At 48.7% G+C, this 20,021-nt stretch overlaps 1 protein-coding gene across 2 annotated transcripts in view; it reads right to left on the reverse strand.

The window, feature by feature from the left end:
- The window catches only part of AP3D1 (adaptor related protein complex 3 subunit delta 1), an 83,489-nt gene that overhangs the window by 22,888 nt on the left and 40,580 nt on the right, over positions 1 to 20,021 (reverse strand). For both annotated transcript variants that reach the window (XM_048497175.1, XM_048497176.1), the window contains exons 10-20: positions 19,420 to 19,469; positions 17,982 to 18,030; positions 11,530 to 11,675; positions 10,430 to 10,578; positions 9,464 to 9,694; positions 7,640 to 7,871; positions 7,388 to 7,533; positions 3,775 to 3,916; positions 2,695 to 2,766; positions 2,406 to 2,481; positions 110 to 315 (exon numbers count right to left, since the gene is read on the reverse strand). In XM_048497175.1, coding sequence (XP_048353132.1) covers positions 110 to 315; positions 2,406 to 2,481; positions 2,695 to 2,766; positions 3,775 to 3,916; positions 7,388 to 7,533; positions 7,640 to 7,871; positions 9,464 to 9,694; positions 10,430 to 10,578; positions 11,530 to 11,675; positions 17,982 to 18,030; positions 19,420 to 19,469 — 1,499 coding nt within the window. The remainder of the gene's footprint in view (positions 1 to 109; positions 316 to 2,405; positions 2,482 to 2,694; positions 2,767 to 3,774; positions 3,917 to 7,387; positions 7,534 to 7,639; positions 7,872 to 9,463; positions 9,695 to 10,429; positions 10,579 to 11,529; positions 11,676 to 17,981; positions 18,031 to 19,419; positions 19,470 to 20,021) is intronic.

The following is a 20,021-nucleotide window of genomic DNA, read 5'->3' on the forward strand; positions in this document are numbered from 1 at the left end:
GGCCAAGCCAGACTAATGAACTTCTACTCCCATGGAAGCCAGCAGGATGCCTCAATGCCTACGGGCCCATCGTGGAATGGCTCCCAGCTCAGCCTGCCCTGCAGCTCACCTCCGGCATCTCCTCTGTGATGATGTCCACCTGGTGGGCAGGTGCGATGTCCTCATCGCTCTCCGTGTGGAGGGAGCTGTGGCGCCGGTGCTTGCCGCCCCGCTTCTCTTTCTTCTGCTTCTGCTTCTTCTTCTTGTCTTTCTCCAGCTTCTGCTGATGACGGCGCTCCTCCTCCAGCTTCACGTACTGGTCAGACACTGGCATGCCTGCAGGAAATGGGGAGGCAGGAAAAGAAGGCGTATGCGCTGGTCTCAGATGGACAAGGAACTTATACCGCCTCTGATCGATCTGTGTGTAGCCAACACTTGAAACTCTATGGTTAGTTCCTAAGACTACTATGAAGATTGAGGCTGAGATCAAGCTTGGGAGAGCTACACTTATCTCACCCCAACCCCGGATTTTTTCCCCTCCAATGACTCCAGGCCAGCTGAGTTCTCAAAGATTTACTGAAAAATAGAAATCAAAGAAATAAAACATAAATGCAGTTACAGAGATTGCTCAGCTGAATACATTCTTATGGTTCTACTGGGACATCCTGCCAAGAGATGCTCCTCTTAGCTTAGCCCAGGGTTGGGCAACTATGGCCCTCCAGATGTTCGTGGACTACAATTCCCATCAGCCCCTGCCAGCATGGCCAATTGGCTATTCTGGCAGGGGCTGGTGGAAATTGTAGTCCACGAACATCTGGAGGGCCATAGTTGCCCACCCCTGGCTTAGCCCATGGTAGAATCACCTTGGTCTTTCTTCTTTCCTTTTCAAGAAAACTTCCCTCCCTGCCATGCGGTCCCCAAAGCCTTTGAAGTGCCTTATTTGGGCATCTTCCTGTCCTGGGTACATTTCCATGGCCTTTGTAGCTTCCCCATCCGGCGATCAAAGACCCTTTTAACATGTAGGTGTGATGCTGCTAGTGTACAGCACAATTCCATCACAACTGCACTACCTGCTGCAACTCCATCAAATCACATCTCACAGATAAAATCTGGCTTGCGGTCTTGCACATACACTCTACTGCAGTGGTGGCGAACCTTTGGTTCTCCAGATGTTATGGACTACAATTCCCATCAGCCCCTGCCAGCATGGCCAATTGGGGATTGTAGTCCATAACATCTGGAGTGCCAAAGGTTCGCCACCACGGCTCTACTGTGACCACAGGAGTTGTACAGAGGGGCAGCAATTCCATACTGCCACTGGAAGTGGAACAGAGATGGATATCCTACCAGGATCTCCTATCTTGCCAAACCACGTTGGGACAAGGCAGAAGCACGTTGCAGTGACTAATCCAGCGTGGATTCTTGGGGCGGGGGGTGGGCAAGGACACACACGTTCAATGTGTGCATTCCAGGTCTCCAGTGGTGTGCTCCTTCTTGTAATTTTCCCTCACCCTTTACCTCTTTGAGAGAGGTCCGCCTTGCTCTTTGATAATGTTATAAATAAATTAACTAAACCCAGAGCCCCAAAGAGTTTAAAATACGAGATTGTGTGTGGGACAAGACAGGTACACACGGATCACTGTGTCCAGAGGAGTGCTCCCATCACTGTTTTGGCTCTTTGTTGGTTGGGGGGGGCAACAGTGGCAGCTGTCGCCACAGTGTAGTCCCCACAAGTCCCCACAAGGGGGGCAACAGTGGCAAAACACCCATCCTCAAGAAAAGCAGAATTTCTTGCAAAGATTAGAAGATTAAAAGAAGCATGCAACTCCACTGCATGCAAGACAAACTGTTTCATTCTATAGAGAAAATAAAAGGAACCATAATGAACGATGCTCCCCCACGTTGATTCTAGTGTCTGGAGCAGAACGGATACCCTACATTCTCAACTGAGTCTCATTTCCCTTTGCTTCATTCATTACAGCTGAAAGGAAAGCCATAGGCGAAGCTACAAAGGGTGCGCCTCGCACTGGACACACGTCTTAGTTCTTAGTTTCAAGTTTAGTTTCAGGCTGAAAAGCAGCCTGTTCTGTTCAGGCTGAAATGGGCCCTTGTGGGGACTACACTACGCAGGAGACCTTGTGAGCCCCAAGGGCTCTGGGTAGTGTAGTTCCTACCCGCACTTTTTTCAGCCTGAACTGAACAGGCCGTTTTTCAGCCTGAAACTAAAAACTAAAGTAAGTGGGGGGAACGGGGGGGGGGCATATGCAGGGCCCATTGGGGGGGGGGGCACGCAGAGTCCGCACCAGGCGCAGTTTGGCCCAGCTACACCTCTGGGAAACCCACACCCTCTGCTATCCACAAATCCCCACCCCGCATTCCAGAGGAGAAATAAAATCAACAACTGGCTGAGTCAGTGATGTGCTTACCAGGTACTTTAAGGGGAACAGAGAGGTCAATCTGAACCACAGGAATATGCTCAACGCCAGGGGCATCCTGGTACCGCTGGGTAACACCGGGGAGGGGAGAGAAGAAGAGAATGTATGTAAACACACTGGTCCTACTCAGCAGCAAGATGGAACAATCCCTGACTTAAAAAAAAATAGCCACTGAATTATTTTCAAAAATCCTTGCCCACTAAGAATCAAAAACTGTAATTCAGCCATGGAAGGTGCGAGGAATCCAGCACCTAGGAAGTCCCGTCAAGGCAACACTTACTTTCTGTGGGGAAGGAGAACTCTTAATGTAAAACGGGTTGTTCGCTTGCTCCTGCTTCCGGACTTCTCGACGCTTGAAGAGGAAAAGAGAGATTCCAAGCGGGATTAGTGGAATTTCCTTGCACTCTCTATACGTTTATATTTTAAGAAGCCCTATCAAGATGCCCCCCCCCCCCCCCCACCGGACAAGCAAGTTGGAAGGAGACCAGGAGTTTGATGGCACTGCCAAAAGGGAACTAGAGAGCCAGTGTGGTGTAGTTGTTAACAGCAAGTGGACTCCAATCTGGAGACCGGGTTTGATCCCCACCATCCACCTGAGCGGCAGACTCATATCTAGTGAACTGGATTTGTTTCCCCGCTCCAACATTCCTGCTGGCTGACCCTGAGCTAGTCACAGTTCGTTCAGAACTCTTCCAGCCTCACCTACCTTACACAGTGTCTGTTATGGGGAGAGGAAGGGAAAGGAGTTTGCAAGCCACCTTGAGTCTCCTTACAGGAGAGAAAGGTGGGCTATAAATCCAAACTCTTCTTCTTCTGGCTCAAGCTGACTGCATAGAGTTAAGGCAGCCAGACTCAGTCTCTTGAAAACACTGGGACTGTCTCCAAAGACCAAGTGGATTTGGCAGGAGAAAGATGTAGTCTGATGCTACGAGTCACACTACACCCATGGTGGCGAACCTTTGGCACTCCAGATGTTATGGACTACAATTCCCATCAGCCCCTGCCAGCATGACCAATTGGCCATGCTGGCAGGGGCTGATGGGAATTGTAGTCCATAACATCTGGAGTGCCAAAGGTTCGCCACCACTGCACTACACCTTACAGAGTTAGACCACTGTGAAGGACCCTTAGCTGACTGGCAGCAGCTCTCTAGTCTGTCGTGAAGTAAAAGGTCTTCCCAAAAAGTACTGGAGATGGAACCTGGGACCTTCCACCCGCAAGCCCATTCCTCCAGCTCTGAGCCAAGGCCCCCTCCACTTCACTTCACACAGTGCCCTGGTGGTTTCAGGACAGGAGTCCTCTCCAGGCCACAAAAGGGGGCAGTGACTTCTTCACAGCCCTTCAGGGGCAGCCTGCCTACCCTGGCTAGCTCCTCCTCGTCCATCTCGGGCTGTCGGTGCCGCGAGTGCCTCGTCTCTTCATCGTGGAAGATTGTCCTGGGCTTCTCGTCCTCGGACTCGCTGTCCGAAGGAGCCTCGTTGATCCAGGCGTCGAGGTCCAAACTGCAGGTGTGAGAAAGCCACAGTGCCGGGGTGAGCATCCCAAGCAGTAACAACATTATTTTAAAGATCATCAGAACAGCTCGCTCGATTGGGCCCAAGGTCCATCTAGCCCAGCATCTGGTTGCTGGCCGTAGTGATCAAACACAATGGCCACTGGAAGGCCACAAATAGGGTGTGCAGGATCACAACTCTTAAAGCAGTGGTTCTCAACCTTCCTAATGCCGTGACCTTTTAATACAGTTCCTCATGTTGTGGTGACCCCCAACCCTAACATTTATCCATTTTACAGATGGAGAACACTAATGCAGAGAGTCTTAGGCGATCCCTGTGAAAAGGTCGTTCGACCCCCAAAGGGGTTGCGACTCACAAGTTGAGAACCATTGTCTTAAAGCCTTGGGGGAAGGGGGAGGAATGTACAGTGTAGACCCCCAGACTTTAAAATCTATGTTGTGACCTAGTCCTACCCTTCCCCCTTTAAAAGAGGTCAGGCTGGCTGGGCAACAGGAAAGGGGCTTTTCTACTAGTCCAGGGGTCTGCAACCTGTGGCTCTCCAGATGTTCATGGACTACAATTCCCATCAGCCCCAGCCAGCATGGCCAATTTGGCCCAAGGTCGATTGGGCCCAAGGTCCAATTAGCCATGCTGGCAGGGGCTGATGGGATTTGTAGTCCATGATCATCTGGAGAGCCACAGGTTGCAGACCCCTGCACTAATCTGATACCTCAACCTGAAACTCTCTGCCACAGCCTCGTACTTTCTCCATGATTTCCATGATGTCTAAAGGCTTTCTCTGCTTCCAAAGCCTACATGGTTTGGGACCAGGGAACCTAAAGGAACGTCCTTGTTCATCTTTCTCCCCAGGAATGAAGACCACAAGGAGAGGCCCTCTTGACCTGTCTCAAAGAAACTCGTTTGGTGGGTATATGAGAGGGGACCTTCTCAGTGGCTGGCCCGCAATTATGGAACCGCCTCCTCCAGAAGTTCTGCAATGTTCTCACTTGCAATCTGAAAACGGTTTTTATTCAGGACTGCGTTTGCTAGCAGACCCGAGTTGAAATGTTAAGTTTGGGCTCCGTAAGGGAAGGAGGAGGCTAGTAAATGCTGGAATTAAAATAACTTAATGCCAGAGCTATGGCTTGATTAATACTGCTGTGGCAAATATATTTCTTCATCAACATTCCCTGAAGGGGTAAGCAGGTACGCAGCCACCACACAGGTGCTGTGTAGATAAGGGGCCGCCTAGCAGGGAGAGCGCTCTCCCAGGCAGCTCAGTTCCATGGAGCGTTTTTGAAGTACCTTGCAGCACTACGGAATGCTTAGAGGAGCTATTTGTTTGTCATTAATAAGACTGTCCTTGGGCATATATTTTAATGAAATTAAGTAGCTCTGAGCTCAAGGATGACTCACTAATCTTTATAGATAGAAAAAAGTACTAAAACAAGAAGCATTCCAACACCCTGGGAGCGGGACTAGGATAAAGGTGACTTTTAGGGACTACACAGAAGCATTAGAGCAGCGGTTCTCAACCTGTGGGTCGTGACCCTTTTGAGGGTCGAACGACCCTTTCACAGGGGTCTCATAAGACTCTCTGCATCAGTGTTCTCCATCTGTAAAATGGATAAATGTTAGGGTTGGGGGTCACCACAACATGAGGAACTGTATTAAAGGGTCGCGGCATTAGGAAGATTGAGAACCACTGCCTAAGACTCTCTGCCTTAGTGTTCTCCATCTGTAAAATGGATAAATGTTAGGGTTGGGGGTCACCACAACATGAGGAACTGTATTAAAGGGTCGCAGCATTAGGAAGGTTGAGAACCACTGCCTAAGACTCTCTGCATCAGTATTCTCCATCTGCAAAATAGATAAATGTTAGGGTTGGGGGTCACCACAACATGAGGGACTGTATTAAAGGGTCGCGGCATTAGGAAGGTTGAGAACCACTGCATTAGAGACACAACTCCACTCGATAGCCCAACAGCTCTCCCTAGATGCCCTCTCCCGAGTCAGAGGATATAGGCACAAGATGATGATGTTGGTGGCCAGAATGAAGGAAAGCTCGAGGCGAGGGCGCATCTCAAGGGGGGTGGCAGAAAGTACCATCCTGTTGCGGCTGACTTCTGGTGACCCCGTAGGATTTCAAGGCCTGAGACGTTCAGAGGTGGTCGGCCGTTGCCCTGCCTCTGTGAAGCAACCGGGGCCTTCCCTGCCAGTCTTCCATCCAAGTACTAACCCAGCTTAGCTTCCAAGATTTGGTGAGGTTGGGCTAGCCTGGGTTTTACAGGTCAAGGAGAGCACACACACACACCCCCCACCCTGGGAATCCATTCATCTACTCCTTCCTTGCCATCAGAAATCCAAGCCCAACATCCTGAGTTTCTCGGACATGTAAGACTGACATATTCTCTCCCATCTGTTTCCAAACTTGTTCCTGCAGCCATAATATCTAGCGAGCTGCCTTGCAAAAATGGTCAGGTCTCCAGGATATTTCAGCCCACCCACTGGGGCAGTTTTTGACTTCATACACCCGGGCCCTGAACAACCATACCACACAGCTAGGATCTAAAGCAGGGGTGGGCAATTATTTTTTCCATGGGGCCGCATAAGAAACAGAAAATATTGTGGAGGGCCGGGCCAAAAGGCTGAACTCAATTCTGCATAATAGGGGCACAAGTGACAGACAGGGGCACAGATCAACTTGGAATCAGTGGCAACAGCTCTGCATACACTATTTGGCACAAAGAATCACAGGCTTAACCTACCTGCATAGTTGTCCACTGTGACAATCAAGCAAGTGGGGAGACTTAAGTCCCTTGACCTACTTTTTTCATCGACTGGTGCTTTTGAAAGCCCCGCAGAAGCCGGTTGCCTTGGTTGCCGGCTTCTGCAGGGCTTTCAAACCGCTCCCCAGCAAGGCAGGCGAAGCCAAGAAGCTGGCAGCCAAGGCAACCAGCTTCTTGAGGGCCTTCCCCTCAACAAGGCAGAGAAAGTCAGGAGTCATCGGGCGGTCGGATGTGGCCCGCGGGCCATATAATGCCCAGGTCTGATCTATAGCATTTTTTTGTGTGTTTGAGAGCAGATTCGTTGGGCTGCTAGATGTAAATTTGCAAATTCTAGATCTAAAAGCCGATCTCTGAGCCTATTGTACGCTTCTGAATAGGACATTAGGTAGAGTGATTCAATAGGCAGGCCGATGGAAATAATCTTTCTCCCGATTAGAGAAAACCAGGGGTTAGCCTGCATGTCCTGTAGTGTCAATGAGACAAGGGAGCGTTCGGATGGCAGGTAGTGAAGGCGGAGCCAAAATCTGAAGGCTCTAAGCCAAGCTTTATGTTCCAGGGTGTTTTGCCCCAGTTCTAAACACAGGGCTGCGTAAGGGACACAGTTTGGAACTCCCATTGTTTGGTGGGAAAACTTTGCATTGAAGATAGAATCTAAAGCTAATATTCTTGTCCTGAGCAGAGGGGACCTTACCCTTCCGGAACCGGAACTTTCTTCTGTGCTTTGGGGGCCACGGGGTTGAGTTCCCCGGCGAACAAGGCGGTCACTTCCTCAGCGACCGGCACCTCCTTTAACTGGAGCTTATGGATGTATTTCATTAGCTGCAGGATGCAGGACGCCTGAGGAGCAAAAGGGAATGGGGAGAGAAGTTGTAACACAAGATTTCCTCAACGAGGCCCATTAAAGATCCTTTTGGTCCGGAAGGCTCGGAGATGGTCCCATTACCCGCTCCTGGACTTCGAGATCGGCGCTCTGCACGAACTGAGGCAAGCGCTCGATCATCAGCTGGGTGGTCTCCTGGGCCTCCTCCTTCTCCCCGGCTTCCTCCTTCTGGTTCAGAATGGAGGCGTAAAGCTTCACCATGTTCTGGACGTAAACTGCCTGGATGTGACCTGGGAGGGTGGTGACCTTCGGCCTCAGCATGGCTTCCAGGGTCTGGTGCGGCTCCTCCAGATGCCTGAAGAGAACAGGGAGCTGAAGAGCGCCTGGACCAGTGATGGCGAACCTTTTCGAGACCGAGTGCCCAAATGGCAACCCAATCGCAAAGTGCCAACACGGCAATTTAACCTGAATACTGAGGTTTTTAGTTTAGAAAAAACGGTTGGCTCCGAGGCGTGCGTTACTCGGGAGTAAGCTTGGTGGGAGTCAGTGGCTTTGCTTTGAAGCAACCATGCAACTCTTCCAACGGGTGAATCACGACCCTAGGAGGGTTTACTCAGAAGAAAGCCCCATTGCCAGCAACCGAGCTTACTCTCAGGTAAAGGATCGCGCTTTAGTTCTTCGCATGAAAATCAGTGGGGTTTACAGCGCTTAACAGGGTTACCTACACTGTTTCCCCAAAACTAGGTCTTAGGTTTAGTGCTAATAATCAAGCCCAGCAGCCCAGGCCAGCCTAGATGTGGGGGGGAGGGCACTCTGTTTGCGCGTGCCCACAGAGAGGGCTCTGAGTGCCACCTCTGGCACCCGTGCCATAGGTTTGCCACCACTGGCCTGGACTGTGCAGCCAGGGTCATGCGCAAGAGCACACGCCAGAGATGAAACCACACATCAGAGTACCTCTCCTGCACTAGGGTGCCAAGAGCCATCACCAGTTCCCCAAGCACGGATGCCTTCTGAGCCCCCACAGTTTTAAGAAAACAAACAAGATCAATGCCATGGCCAGGCTTATACCAGGTCTGCTATATCACAATAATCACGCTGCACTTAAGGCTCCAATTCTTAATTAACTCTTTATTTAAGTAACCTATTTTGAATGGATGACAAATTCTACCGTCCATGAATGGATACTGAACAAGAAGTTCTTTGGACTACTGGACAATTAATACGGTGAAGGCTACACTGAAAAGATATATATAGGGTTGTATGAACTTGGAATTTGGTTCCTGAACACACGGAATATGTAGTCCTGTTTCTTTAATCAGGGGTCTGCAACCTGCAGCTCTCCAGATGTTCATGGACTACAATTCCCATCAGTCCCTGCCAGCATGGCCAATTGACCATGCTGGCAGGGGGTGATGGGAATTGTAGTCCATGAACATATGGAGAGCCGCAGGTTGCAGACCCCTAAGCAGATATCCACTTCCCACTAAACCCCAGCTTTTTTTTTATTCTGTGGAGACCCTTAGAATTTTTACATGTAACCATGGGCACGGCAACAAAAGGGATGCTATGGAAAGTGGAGCCAATCACAGAATGGCTACTACAGGAGGAGGAGCCAACCACAAAATGTCAGGGTTACACATGACCATGACAGCAACGCTTCAGCATTTCAGGTTTAAGTCCTGCCTAGTGGATGTCTGCTAATCTGAAGTGCTACTGGGCACCAACCCCACCTAGCCCCTCCCGCTTTCTCAAAACACCTGGTGGGCACCAGAAAGGGTATTGTCGGGCGCTCAGGAGCCAGCAGGCACCACGCTGGGAACCCCTGCACTAAGCCACCTTCGGAAGCATGAAGAAGGCTGTTCAGTAGGCTCCCGGACCACGCTTGGGCCCACTCCCTCCCCCATGAAGTCAGCCTTCCCCATTGCTGCACGCCCTCAAAGCACTTACTCAGAGAATTCGCCACAAATCCAGGCGGCGGCGTACAGCACCTCGCAGATCCCATTCCGCTGGGTGTTGCTGGCCAGGAGGTGAGCGTTATCCAGCAGCATTGCCATCTGAGACACGGCAAACTTCCGGATAGCCTTCACTCGGATGGCCACGTCCAGCATCTGGGATGCAATGAGGTGCCCGTGGCGAGTGCCCTCCAGCCGGGTCAGCTCCACCAGGATACTGATGTACCTGCATCGCACAAGCAGAGAGGAGGGGGAGAAGGGTTGCTAAGGGAAGCTGGGGAGATGGCGACAAGAGTCAAAGACCTGGATGGTTGTCTCCAATCATGGATCTCTGCCCTCCCCCAAGATCTTTCCTCTTTTCCAGGGGTCTTCAAACTATGCCCCCCCAGATGTTCATGAACTACAATTCCCATCAGCCCTGCCACTTGGCCATGCTTTCAGGGGCTGATGGGAATTGTAGTCCATGAACATCTGGAGGGCCATAGTTTGAAGACCCCTGCTCTTTTCCCTGGACCAGGAGTCTGCAACCTATGGTTCTCCAGATGTTCATGGACTACAAATCCCATCAGCCCCTGCCAGCATGGCCAATTGATGGGAATTGTTGTTCATGAACTGATGGGAATTGTAGTCCATGACTGTAGTCCATGATCAGGGGCTGATTTGTAGTCCATGATCAGGGGCTGATGGGAATTGTAGTCCATGAACATCTGGAGAGCCGCAGGTTGCAGACCCCTGGCCTGGACAATTCCCTCTCCCCTGATAGCCCTACTATTGCCTTTTGAGGTTCCTCCTCCTTTTACTGTTCTCTTCCTGGATCCTATGTCCTTTAGAGAATTTTCAAGAAGGACATCCCCAGACATGGGGCAGGAGGGCATGAAACGGCTTAAACACCAATTATTTGGCTCCTGAGCAGCCACTCCCACAACACACTCAAACACACACAAAGACCACGCCTACAGACCATTCGAAGTTGGTGATGTATTGGTAATTGGACTGGCTACATATGTCAATTATTTTGGTCAACAGCTCATCCCTGTAGGTCGTCCCTTCGGCTTTGTCCACGTGGATCATCAGCTTCTTCACTATTTCCATCAGGTTCTTCTTCGACACCTGCAGCAAAGTCAGCAGGAACAAGGCAGATGTCAAAAACACCAAGAGTTTTGCGCAATGTCAAAGGCTTTCATGGTCCTGATCGACTGGCTGTTGTGGGGTTTCTGGGCTGCGTGGCTGTGGTCCGGCAGTTTCAGCCCCTGATTTCACCTGTATCTGATGGCATGTTCAGAGTTATCCATGGCAAAACGTTAAGAGCTAAAATAGCCGGACCTTGGCCACACAGCCACATAGCCCACAACAACCATAAGAGTTGGCTCACTTGCAGCTATCACCCCAGGATTGCTCAGAGCTGCAATAAAAGCACAGAATACAGAATTATGAAAACCTCAGGTTTTATTTAAGGAAGAAGCAGACATCTCTTAAAAACGTGCATGCGTGAGCAATAACGGTAGACATCTCCAAAGCCGGAAAAGGTTACACGGAAGCAGTGGCGGAGCTACAAGAGGACAGGGAGTGTGCCATGCACCAGGCGCACGCCTGGGGAGGTGGAAAATCGCCCCCAGGCCCCTCCCCCCCGCCTCCCGTGGCGCCCCCTTTGTTCCTTTCCTTTTCCTAGAACTTTTTCAGGCTGAAAAAAAGGCCTATTCACAGTACAGGCTAAAAACGGTCTGAGGAACTACAGTTCCCAGGAGACCTTGGGGCTCACAAGATCTCCTGGGAAGTATAGTTCCCATCAGGCCGTTTTTAAGCCTGAACGGCTGGCAGGGGCTGATGGGATTTGTAGTCCATGAACATCTGGAGAGCCGCAGGCTGCAGACCCCTGGACTACACAATGTCCCCAGCAATAGCCAGATCCTTCTCTGTGGGCACCCCTCAATATAACAGGTGCTGGGCTCACTGCACACAAAAGCTACTCCAGATCAGAAGCTAGCCACAGGTGTAAAGGGGTGCTGTAGTCTTCCTACTACTGCTGGCAACGGGGGCAAACCAAGCAGGTAAGCAACGCACCATTCCATAGAGAAGATCTAAGGCGCGGAGGCGGATGGATTCGTCCTTGTCGTCTAAGCACTGGAGGATGAGGTCTTTATGAGACTGGACGGATTTGGGGTGAGTTTTCAGGATTTTGGACATGGCCAGCAGTCCCAGATACTTCACTGGGGAGGGAAGACACAACAGAGTCACAAACACAGCCACATTTCTGAGGCTAACCTTTGTTTTTACCCTGACTATATACAGCGGTGCTGGAACCCCGAAGCACACTTGGATGTTCATTCAAAGGTCCTGGGAGCCTGGCCTTTGGCAAGCTCTGGGGCAACTTGAGAACAATCATTTCCGTTCTCTTTCTTTGAATGCCTGCTAAAACACCTTTTTTTCCTCCAAGGCCATCTCTAACAAGCACACACGCCCCACCCCACCCTGCACTCAAGTTAACTACGCATGCAGTGAACCAGAGGGGAATTAGAATGTGCAACACTTTCAGCTGCTGAAGAATCCCATATGTTTCTGGGGGTTTTTTTGTTAAGAGACAAGTTTCTGGTCCTTATGCTAAAGAGACAGGGGAATTATCATGAAAGCACGCCTGGGAGAGCCACGCTTGTTTCAGTAAAACCTGGGTCCTTTTCTCCAATAACTCCAACCAGCTGAGGTCTCAACGATTTTTATTGACAAACAGAAATCAAAGAAATACAACTTAAATGCACGGAGGTTGCTCAGCTGGTTACATTTCTTTTGGTTCTTTGTCCCCATTCCGGGAACCCATGGCCCAGAGATGCTTCTCTGACCACGTCTCGAGATGGAATTCTAAAACCTTTGTTTTCCCCTTCTCAGGAAAACTCTGTTCAGGCCACGAGGTAACTTAGGCCTTTGAAGTTTCATCCTGGCACCTCTGCATAGTTTCCTGTCCTCCCTCCAGGAGATCAAAAGGCAAAGATGCTTTTCACAGTCATATGTGACTTTGCTAGTTTTACAGTACTATTCCAACACAGGAATGATCAATGAATGTCAGAAGCCAAAAGAAACAGTAAGTGTATTGTTGAAGGCTTTCATGACCGGAATCACTAGGGTGTTGTGGGTTTCTGGCCTGTATGGCCGCGTTCCAGTAGCATTTTCTCCTGACATTTCGCCTGCATCTGTGGCTGGCCTGGAAAACCCACAGCACCCTAGTAACAGTTCTGGTAGTGAGGAACACAGAAAAGCAGCTTGTGACACCTCAAATGTTAACGGATGTATTGAAGCAGATGCTTTTATGAGATAAAAAGAGCCAACTTTGACAGTAGCATAAAAAGGTTTCTCAGTTGGCAGAATAAAAGCAGGCAGGGAAAAAGATGAAATGCGGATCTGGGACAGGAGCTTTTCAATTTTTTGTTACAGATGTCGGGTTGGGTACAGTCCTACCTAATCCTACCCAATTTCCCTCCTTGCAGCAAACCCTCACCGTGTATATTTTTTGACATACAGGGTCGCTGACTTCCAGCATAGCCTTCTTAATGACCAAAGAGAATTCCCTCCTCCTCCTCCCTTTTGGAATAGCAGAAAATCTGGTTAGATTCTCCCATTATTTCTTGACCCTTGAGACAAAGGACAGTTCACAACGTACTGCAAACACATACGGGCAAACTCGAGGAGCAGCAGTGGCGTAGTGGCTAAGAGCTGTGGCGAAGAGCAGGTGCACTCTGATCTGGAGGAACCGGGTTTGATTCCCAGCTCTGCCGCTTGAGCTGTGGAGGCTTATCTGGGGAATTCAAATTAGCCTGTGCACTCCCACACACGCCAGCTGGGTGACCTTGGGCTAGTCACAGCTTTTCAGAGCTCTCTCAGCCCCACCTACCTCACAGGGTGTTTGTTGTGAGGGGGGAAGGGCAAGGAGATTGTAAGCCCCTTTGAGTCTCCTACAGGAGAGAAAGGGGGGATATAAATCCAAAACTCCTCCTCCTCCTCCATTTTTGATTTAGAATCTGAACTCATTATAAATAAAGGACACCATGAGACAAGTTTAAGAGCAGGCATAAGAAGTTAATTTAGTCATCAATTTAGTCACCAGGGTCAGGAAGTTATGGTTCTAATTATAGGTGTTCCTGTTAATTGAGAATCCTTAGGATTCAGCAGGAAAGTACCAGATCGCCTCCCATCCTGACAATTCATTATTTCAGTGATATAAAAGCAGATTTATTGGTGTTTTTCGCCATAACCTTGCTTTGAGAATTTGATGTGAGTCACCAAAATGTATTATTAGTCCAGCAGTTAGTTATTTTCATAATCCCTTTGGGAATCAATTTTCTTTCATCACCTATTAAGCTTAAAATATTTATTTCTGTTCTTGTGATTCCATTCGAGCAGAGCAGTATGGCCTATTACCGTGGTGGCGAACCTTTGGCACTCCAGATGTTATGGACTACAATTCCCATCAGCCCCTGCCAGCATGGTCAATTGGCCATGCTGGCAGGAATAATGAAATTATGAATCCACTGGAGTCCTCCCTGGCTGCTATGTTCTTTATGTTCTACCTTTATGTTCTAATGAACCCCCGAGCAAGGAGAGCTCTCACCATTGCATGATTCAATGTTATGCCCTCTGCCCTATCAAAGGGTAGGTTTAGTAACCTAGAAAAAATCCTGCCCGGGAGTTGTTGCAGCTGCAAGTCAATATTGGTTTTATTTTTTATTTATTTATTTATTGTTTTAGAAACTTTATATGCCCCATCTTGAGGGGCTCTGGGTAGTTGAAACCCTATTACCCACCAACTTCCTGCACTGCACCAGATTTGTTAAAATCAGAATCCAAACATATCAATTTTATATCCTCTTTTCCAATCTAGATGCTGCCAGATCTGATTAGGTTATCTTTATTGCTGAATAACTCTGACCCTGGTTTTTGGGAAGAGGTCGCCAATTTTATTATGGAGATAGCTGAGAGTATCTCATAGTATGTGTCTGTTATGGTCCTTTGGGGGCTGTTTTGCTTTTAATACCGATGCATTTATTTTGTTTTCGGATTATGCCAGTGAAGGCTAATGTATGTATATTTCTGTTCTTGTCACTTTCACTAAAAAAAAAAAGTGCAACGCAAGAGGCTAATCTGGCTTTCCGCTGGTGGATTTCAGATAGATGTTAGGTGTGTGGAGGACTTCCAAATCGTACACAGCATTCTGCCAATCAGCTAAAACCTGATCCGCCATAATCTTATGCACAGAGAGAAGTCTGAGAGGAGGTGAGGGAGGCCCCTGCATTTTTTTCATGGCACTGGGCGGGGATTAAGTCGCTTTACATGTTGAACTTACCGGCTTACCAGGTTTTTGCCTAATAAAAAGCAGTCATGCTCTATTTTAAAGAAGATCATCAACTCAAAGAAGTTCTCTCTTATTCTGTTGCCGAAAATTCCATTGTGCTTCAAGAAACACATTTCCCTCAAATCGCTTGCCTTAAACTGATCTGACTGGGGGATTCGGCAGGGTGTTAAGCTAATGAGAAAAACCGCCCGAGAACGGAGCTGGTCGCTGGGTGCAAATTAGATAATTCGTCACACCAGATTTTACTAACCGATTCTGACCTTGACAGGGGCTCTGTAGTTTCCCATTTGCAGCTGTCAGCAAATTTATTCGCCTTTCAAGATTTCTCTCGTTTACTTTCTCTCAAACAACGCGCAAAGCGTCGCGGCTTCAATGATTAGCAATAAACAAGGCATAGTCGCCCTTTTGAAATATTGTCACCAATGAATACTTCGAACTGCTTGCCTCAGATTTGCATACACACTTAAAAAAAATTAAACCTACGATACATGACTAAACAATACTATTTGAAAATACTGAAGGAGGAAAGTGTTTTTCTCATTAGCTCTGCTTGTTATAGCTGAAACCTCCTCCTGTTCTTAAATAGATCTTCCAAGGTTAAAAATGCAAATTTATCCCACAGGAAAAGATATCTCCCAATATTTCTTATTTGCTCATTATTAAAAAAGCGGGAACCCACAAGGATGTGCAGGGGCATCTAATTTCCCCCTCCCCCACTATTTTCTCTTGGCCATCCCTGAAGGCCCCCGTAGTGTCTCTTTTCCTTTCTTCACTCTTTCCTACCAAGCAGCAAACCTTTATCTGTCCTTCTGTCTTCAGACTGCCTTCCCTTCCACCACCTTGCTGCAGTTCCTACCTAGGAAAACTATGGCCCTTTCCGCACGAGCGGAACTATGGCCCTTTCCGCACGAGCGAAATACAGCGACCCAGGGATGGCAAAAACACCGCAGCTGTTCGCACAGGAGGCGCTGCTGCATCACAGCAGTGCCGTCCTGGCCGCCCGGGAGTGGCGTGAAGCCGGTGCTGTAAACCTCGCTCAACGAGGTTTTTGTAAAGCAGCTTCTTCCCGTCAGTGCGGTGTGCACCGCAGGGAAGACGAAGCTTTTCCCATCGCCTCCACTGACCTCGTCTTCCAGCGTTGCTCTGGAGGGCTGCAGAGACCCGCCCACGCTGCCCTCTGACCCCTGGAGGTCGGAGGGCAGCGTGGGTGAAACTCCCTACAACCCTCAGGCAATGCTGGAAGGCGAGGTCAGTCGAAGAACAACTGAAGGCTGGCTCCGCTCTCCGGCTGGAGGGGAAGTTGGGGCCAATCGCACGCTAGCATGCTAACGGCCTCCGAGCCTCCACCAGCACAATTCATGCCGGTGGAGGTTCATTTCCATGCGTGTGCGGAAAGGGCCTACGTCACAGTTGTGTGGCGCCAGCTTACTAGGCCAGGCCCACTTGCATGGTAGGGAACCCTCAAGGATTTGGTGGGGGGGGGGGATCACTTTATCCTGTAGCCCCCACCGCATGTTATTTTCCTTTTCCTTCCTTTTGATAACCTCCATATCCTCTTCCCTTTCCCTGCCTTATCCTCTCCTCCTCAGCCATTCACCGACAAGTCTTTCATCTGCAGTCCATCCACAACTGTACTGATTGTTTATCTAATTTATATCCCACCTTTTCCCACAGTGGTGACCAAAGCAACTTGCACCATTCTGCTCTCCTCCTTTTTAACCTCACAACAACCCTGTGAGGTAGGTTAGGTTGAAAGCATGTGATGGGCATAACATCACTTAGTTAGCTTCCCTGGCAGAGTGGTAATTTATACCCAGGTCTCCCAGCCCCTGTTCTGAATTTCTAACTGCTATACCACACTGGCTTTAACAGGCTGACAGTAGCAAGGCGCCAGGTCTAGATGAATCATGTAGTTGGGTGGTATCGCATCACTCAGTGGTTGCTGCCTGGCCTGGTCCCAATAAGTCCTCCTTCCAAGGCCAAAACTATCCTGGAAAGGCCCTGTTCCCACCTCACTTTTACTGACAGAAGTCACTTAGAATACTAGTGTTGCTTAGCAACTGCCACTGAAGGCTTGATTTTTAAAGCTACGGGCATTCTTTTCATCTTTGGAGCATTTTTGAACCCCACAATGTAATTTTGTTTAGATTTTAGATTTTTCTGCAAAGCTGAGGCGTTTTTCAGGTTTATAGAAATATCTGTCTTATCCATTCACAGCTCCTGTCACTGGATTTAAGTATCCTCAGGTCTGGTCGACTTTGCTATTGGAATATAAAAGTGTGGGCCCATAAAATTTGCTGGGGGAATCCCACCTCCTACCCCCGGCCCTTGCTTGTTGAGTCTGCCGTGGCTCCCAGGCTTCAAGGCAGCTACGGCAGGCCCCTGGCTCCGCCCAGCCAACGCCAGGCCCAGGGCAGCTACTGGACCACTACAGCACCAACCATGATGCTCAAGGTAAGAAAGAGCATTATCTGAGCTTGTGCAGAAGCTTTTTTTACTTTGGGGTGAAATTAACCCCCCCGCTCCCCCCGCAAATGTCACCCAAGTTTGTACAAAAAAATCTGTTCTGGATAAGTGTGACTCTGATCTATGGATTTGGGTATCCACAAACAAGGGCTACACTTGCAAAACTGATACATAGATGATAACAGGGATAACCTCAGACTTGGACAGATTTTAATTTGCCCCATATTTGACAGTCTGCTTTTTCCTGGAAACCAAACAAAGTCCTACAACTGGCTTAATTACACTTCATGGGAATAAACTGCATACAGATCTGTACCGCTTCCCATGAGCAGCACAATGGCCTAAGTGAAAAAGGCTTTTGTTAAGAAGAAGAGGAGGAGTTGGATTTATATCCCCCCTTTCTCTCCTGCAAGGGGCTTACAAACTCCTTTCCCTTCCCCCCTCACAACGAACACCCTGTGAGGTAGGTGGGGCTGAGGGAGCTCAGAAGAACTGTGACTAGCCCAAGGTCACCCAGCTGGCATGTGTGAGACTGTACAGACTAAGTGGTCCAGATAAGCCTCCACAGCTCAGACGGCAGAGCGGGGAATCAAACCCGGTTCCTCCAGATTAGAGTACACCTGCTCTTAACCACTACGCCACCGCTGCTCCTGCTTAGCCTCTGAACTGCCATGCTGTGAAACCCACTTCCACAAAGGCTCAAACTCACAGTTCTGATCCGAATCTTCTATGAGGATCCTCAGCTTCTGCACACAGAGCTGCAAGAAAAATACAAAAGTTTACCATCTCACAAAAGGTGGAGAGAAGGTCAGCCATTTGTTGGTTAAAGCGATTGGGCCACTTGGCTATCAAAGTAGAAGTATAAGTATATTTAGAGCATTAATGACCAGAAGAGGGGAAGGGGGGAAGGCCCTTTAATCAGCAGGTTTGGCATTAGTTACAGCAAATCTAACTTCAAAGATGCAGGTGTGTTAGTTTGCTGTGGCAAACATCAACCCGTCTTAAAGACTAACATACCGTAAATTAATCTTGCCACAAAAATAATCATTAAAAACCAAAACCAAATCATTTCTTATCCAACAATGAAATTCACTGGGGTGCTGTGTGGTTTCCGGGCTGTGTGGCCGTGTTCTAGCAGCATTCTCTCCTGACGTTTCGCCTGCATCTGTGGCTGGCATCTTCAGAGGAATCCTTTGAAGATGCCAGCCACAGGAAATCTGTAAGCGAAATATCAGAGAAGAATGCTGCAAAATTATAACCATACAACCAATTCACATGGCTAAGAGAGGATTCCGGCCGTGAAAGCCTTCGACAATACAATGAAATACACAATACACTGAAATACACAATGAAATACACTACAATACAATGAAATACAACCGCTGGCCGTGGTTCTATTGCCCCCCATTGAAACTGGAACTAAGCTGCCTTTTCCATCTTGGTAGGGCCCTGATTCCATCCTGGGCCCTGCCTTCTCCTCCCTTCCCTTTTGGCCTTTAGACCGGGCGCCTGTGTGTGTTTTTTTTACACAACCTTTGTTGTTTAATTTGTAACTATTGTTTTAATTGCTGCTGAATTTTAATGAGTTAAATGTTATGTTATATTGATTTACTGTTCTGGAAACAGTCATGTTGTGAGCCGCCTCGAGTCCCTCGGGGATGAGGCGGCCTATAAATTTAATAAATAAAATAAATAAATAAAATAAGGCTCTGTATGGAACATCGTGGGTTTTTAAAGGGCCAATCCTCTGTGCCTGGAGACGCTTGTAAACACAGCAAAGCAGGAGAAACTCTGCCCCGCCGTTTGACAAGCCTCCTGACCCAGTCAAGAGCTTACGGAAAAAAACAAAGAGGTCCTGCCACCTACAAAGGCACAGTCTTGGCTTCTCAGGATATCCAACAATCCTGGACTGCAGTCATGTTGATGGTAACAAAGAAACGGGGACTGTTGGCTTTTAAGCACTGCGCAGTGTCAGAACTGCCTTGGATGTAAGATATCCGCCGAGTTCAGAGTTCTGGCTCCCTATCCCTGGCCTGTGGCTTTCCGTCCAACACTTGGTAGGCAGAAATGTATTGTTTCTGACCATGTCCTTCCCACCTGTGAGAGGGATTAAGTGAAAGAGGGAGGTGCCCAAAAAGGTATCATACCTGGATGCTGGCACTGTGGTTGGGCATCCCCGAAGAGAGAGAGATCAAGACTGAAACATACAAGCAGACACATGTTTAAATTTATATCCAGTTGCTCCAAAAGTCAACGCAACTGGCTGTGGACTAGACAGCAGAGAACATAAGAACATAAGAACTAGCCTGCTGGATCAGACCAGAGTCCATCTAGTCCAGCACTCTGCTACTCGCAGTGGCCCACCAGGTGCCTTTGGGAGATCACATGCAGGAGGTGAAAGCAATGGCCTTCTGCTGCTGCTCCTGAGTACCTGGTCTGCTAAGGCATTTGCAATCTGAGATCAAGGAGGATCAAGATTGGTAGCCATAGATCGACTTCTCCTCCATAAATCTGTCCAAGCCCTTTTTAAAGCTATCCCGGGTTGAGTGGCCCATCACTGCACCCTCCTGTGGCAGCATATTCCAAACACCAATCACACGTTGCGTGAAGAAGTGTTTCCTTTTATTAGTCCTAATTCTTCCCCCCAGCATTTTCAATGAATGCCCCCTGGTTCTAGTATTAAGGGACAAGGCCTTTCCCCAGCTACACCAAAAATAGGGAAGAGACACGCAGAGATGACTGCATCGTA

The sequence above is a fragment of the Sphaerodactylus townsendi genome, linkage group LG05 (assembly GCF_021028975.2).
Source record: "Sphaerodactylus townsendi isolate TG3544 linkage group LG05, MPM_Stown_v2.3, whole genome shotgun sequence".
NCBI lineage: Eukaryota > Metazoa > Chordata > Lepidosauria > Squamata > Sphaerodactylidae > Sphaerodactylus > Sphaerodactylus townsendi.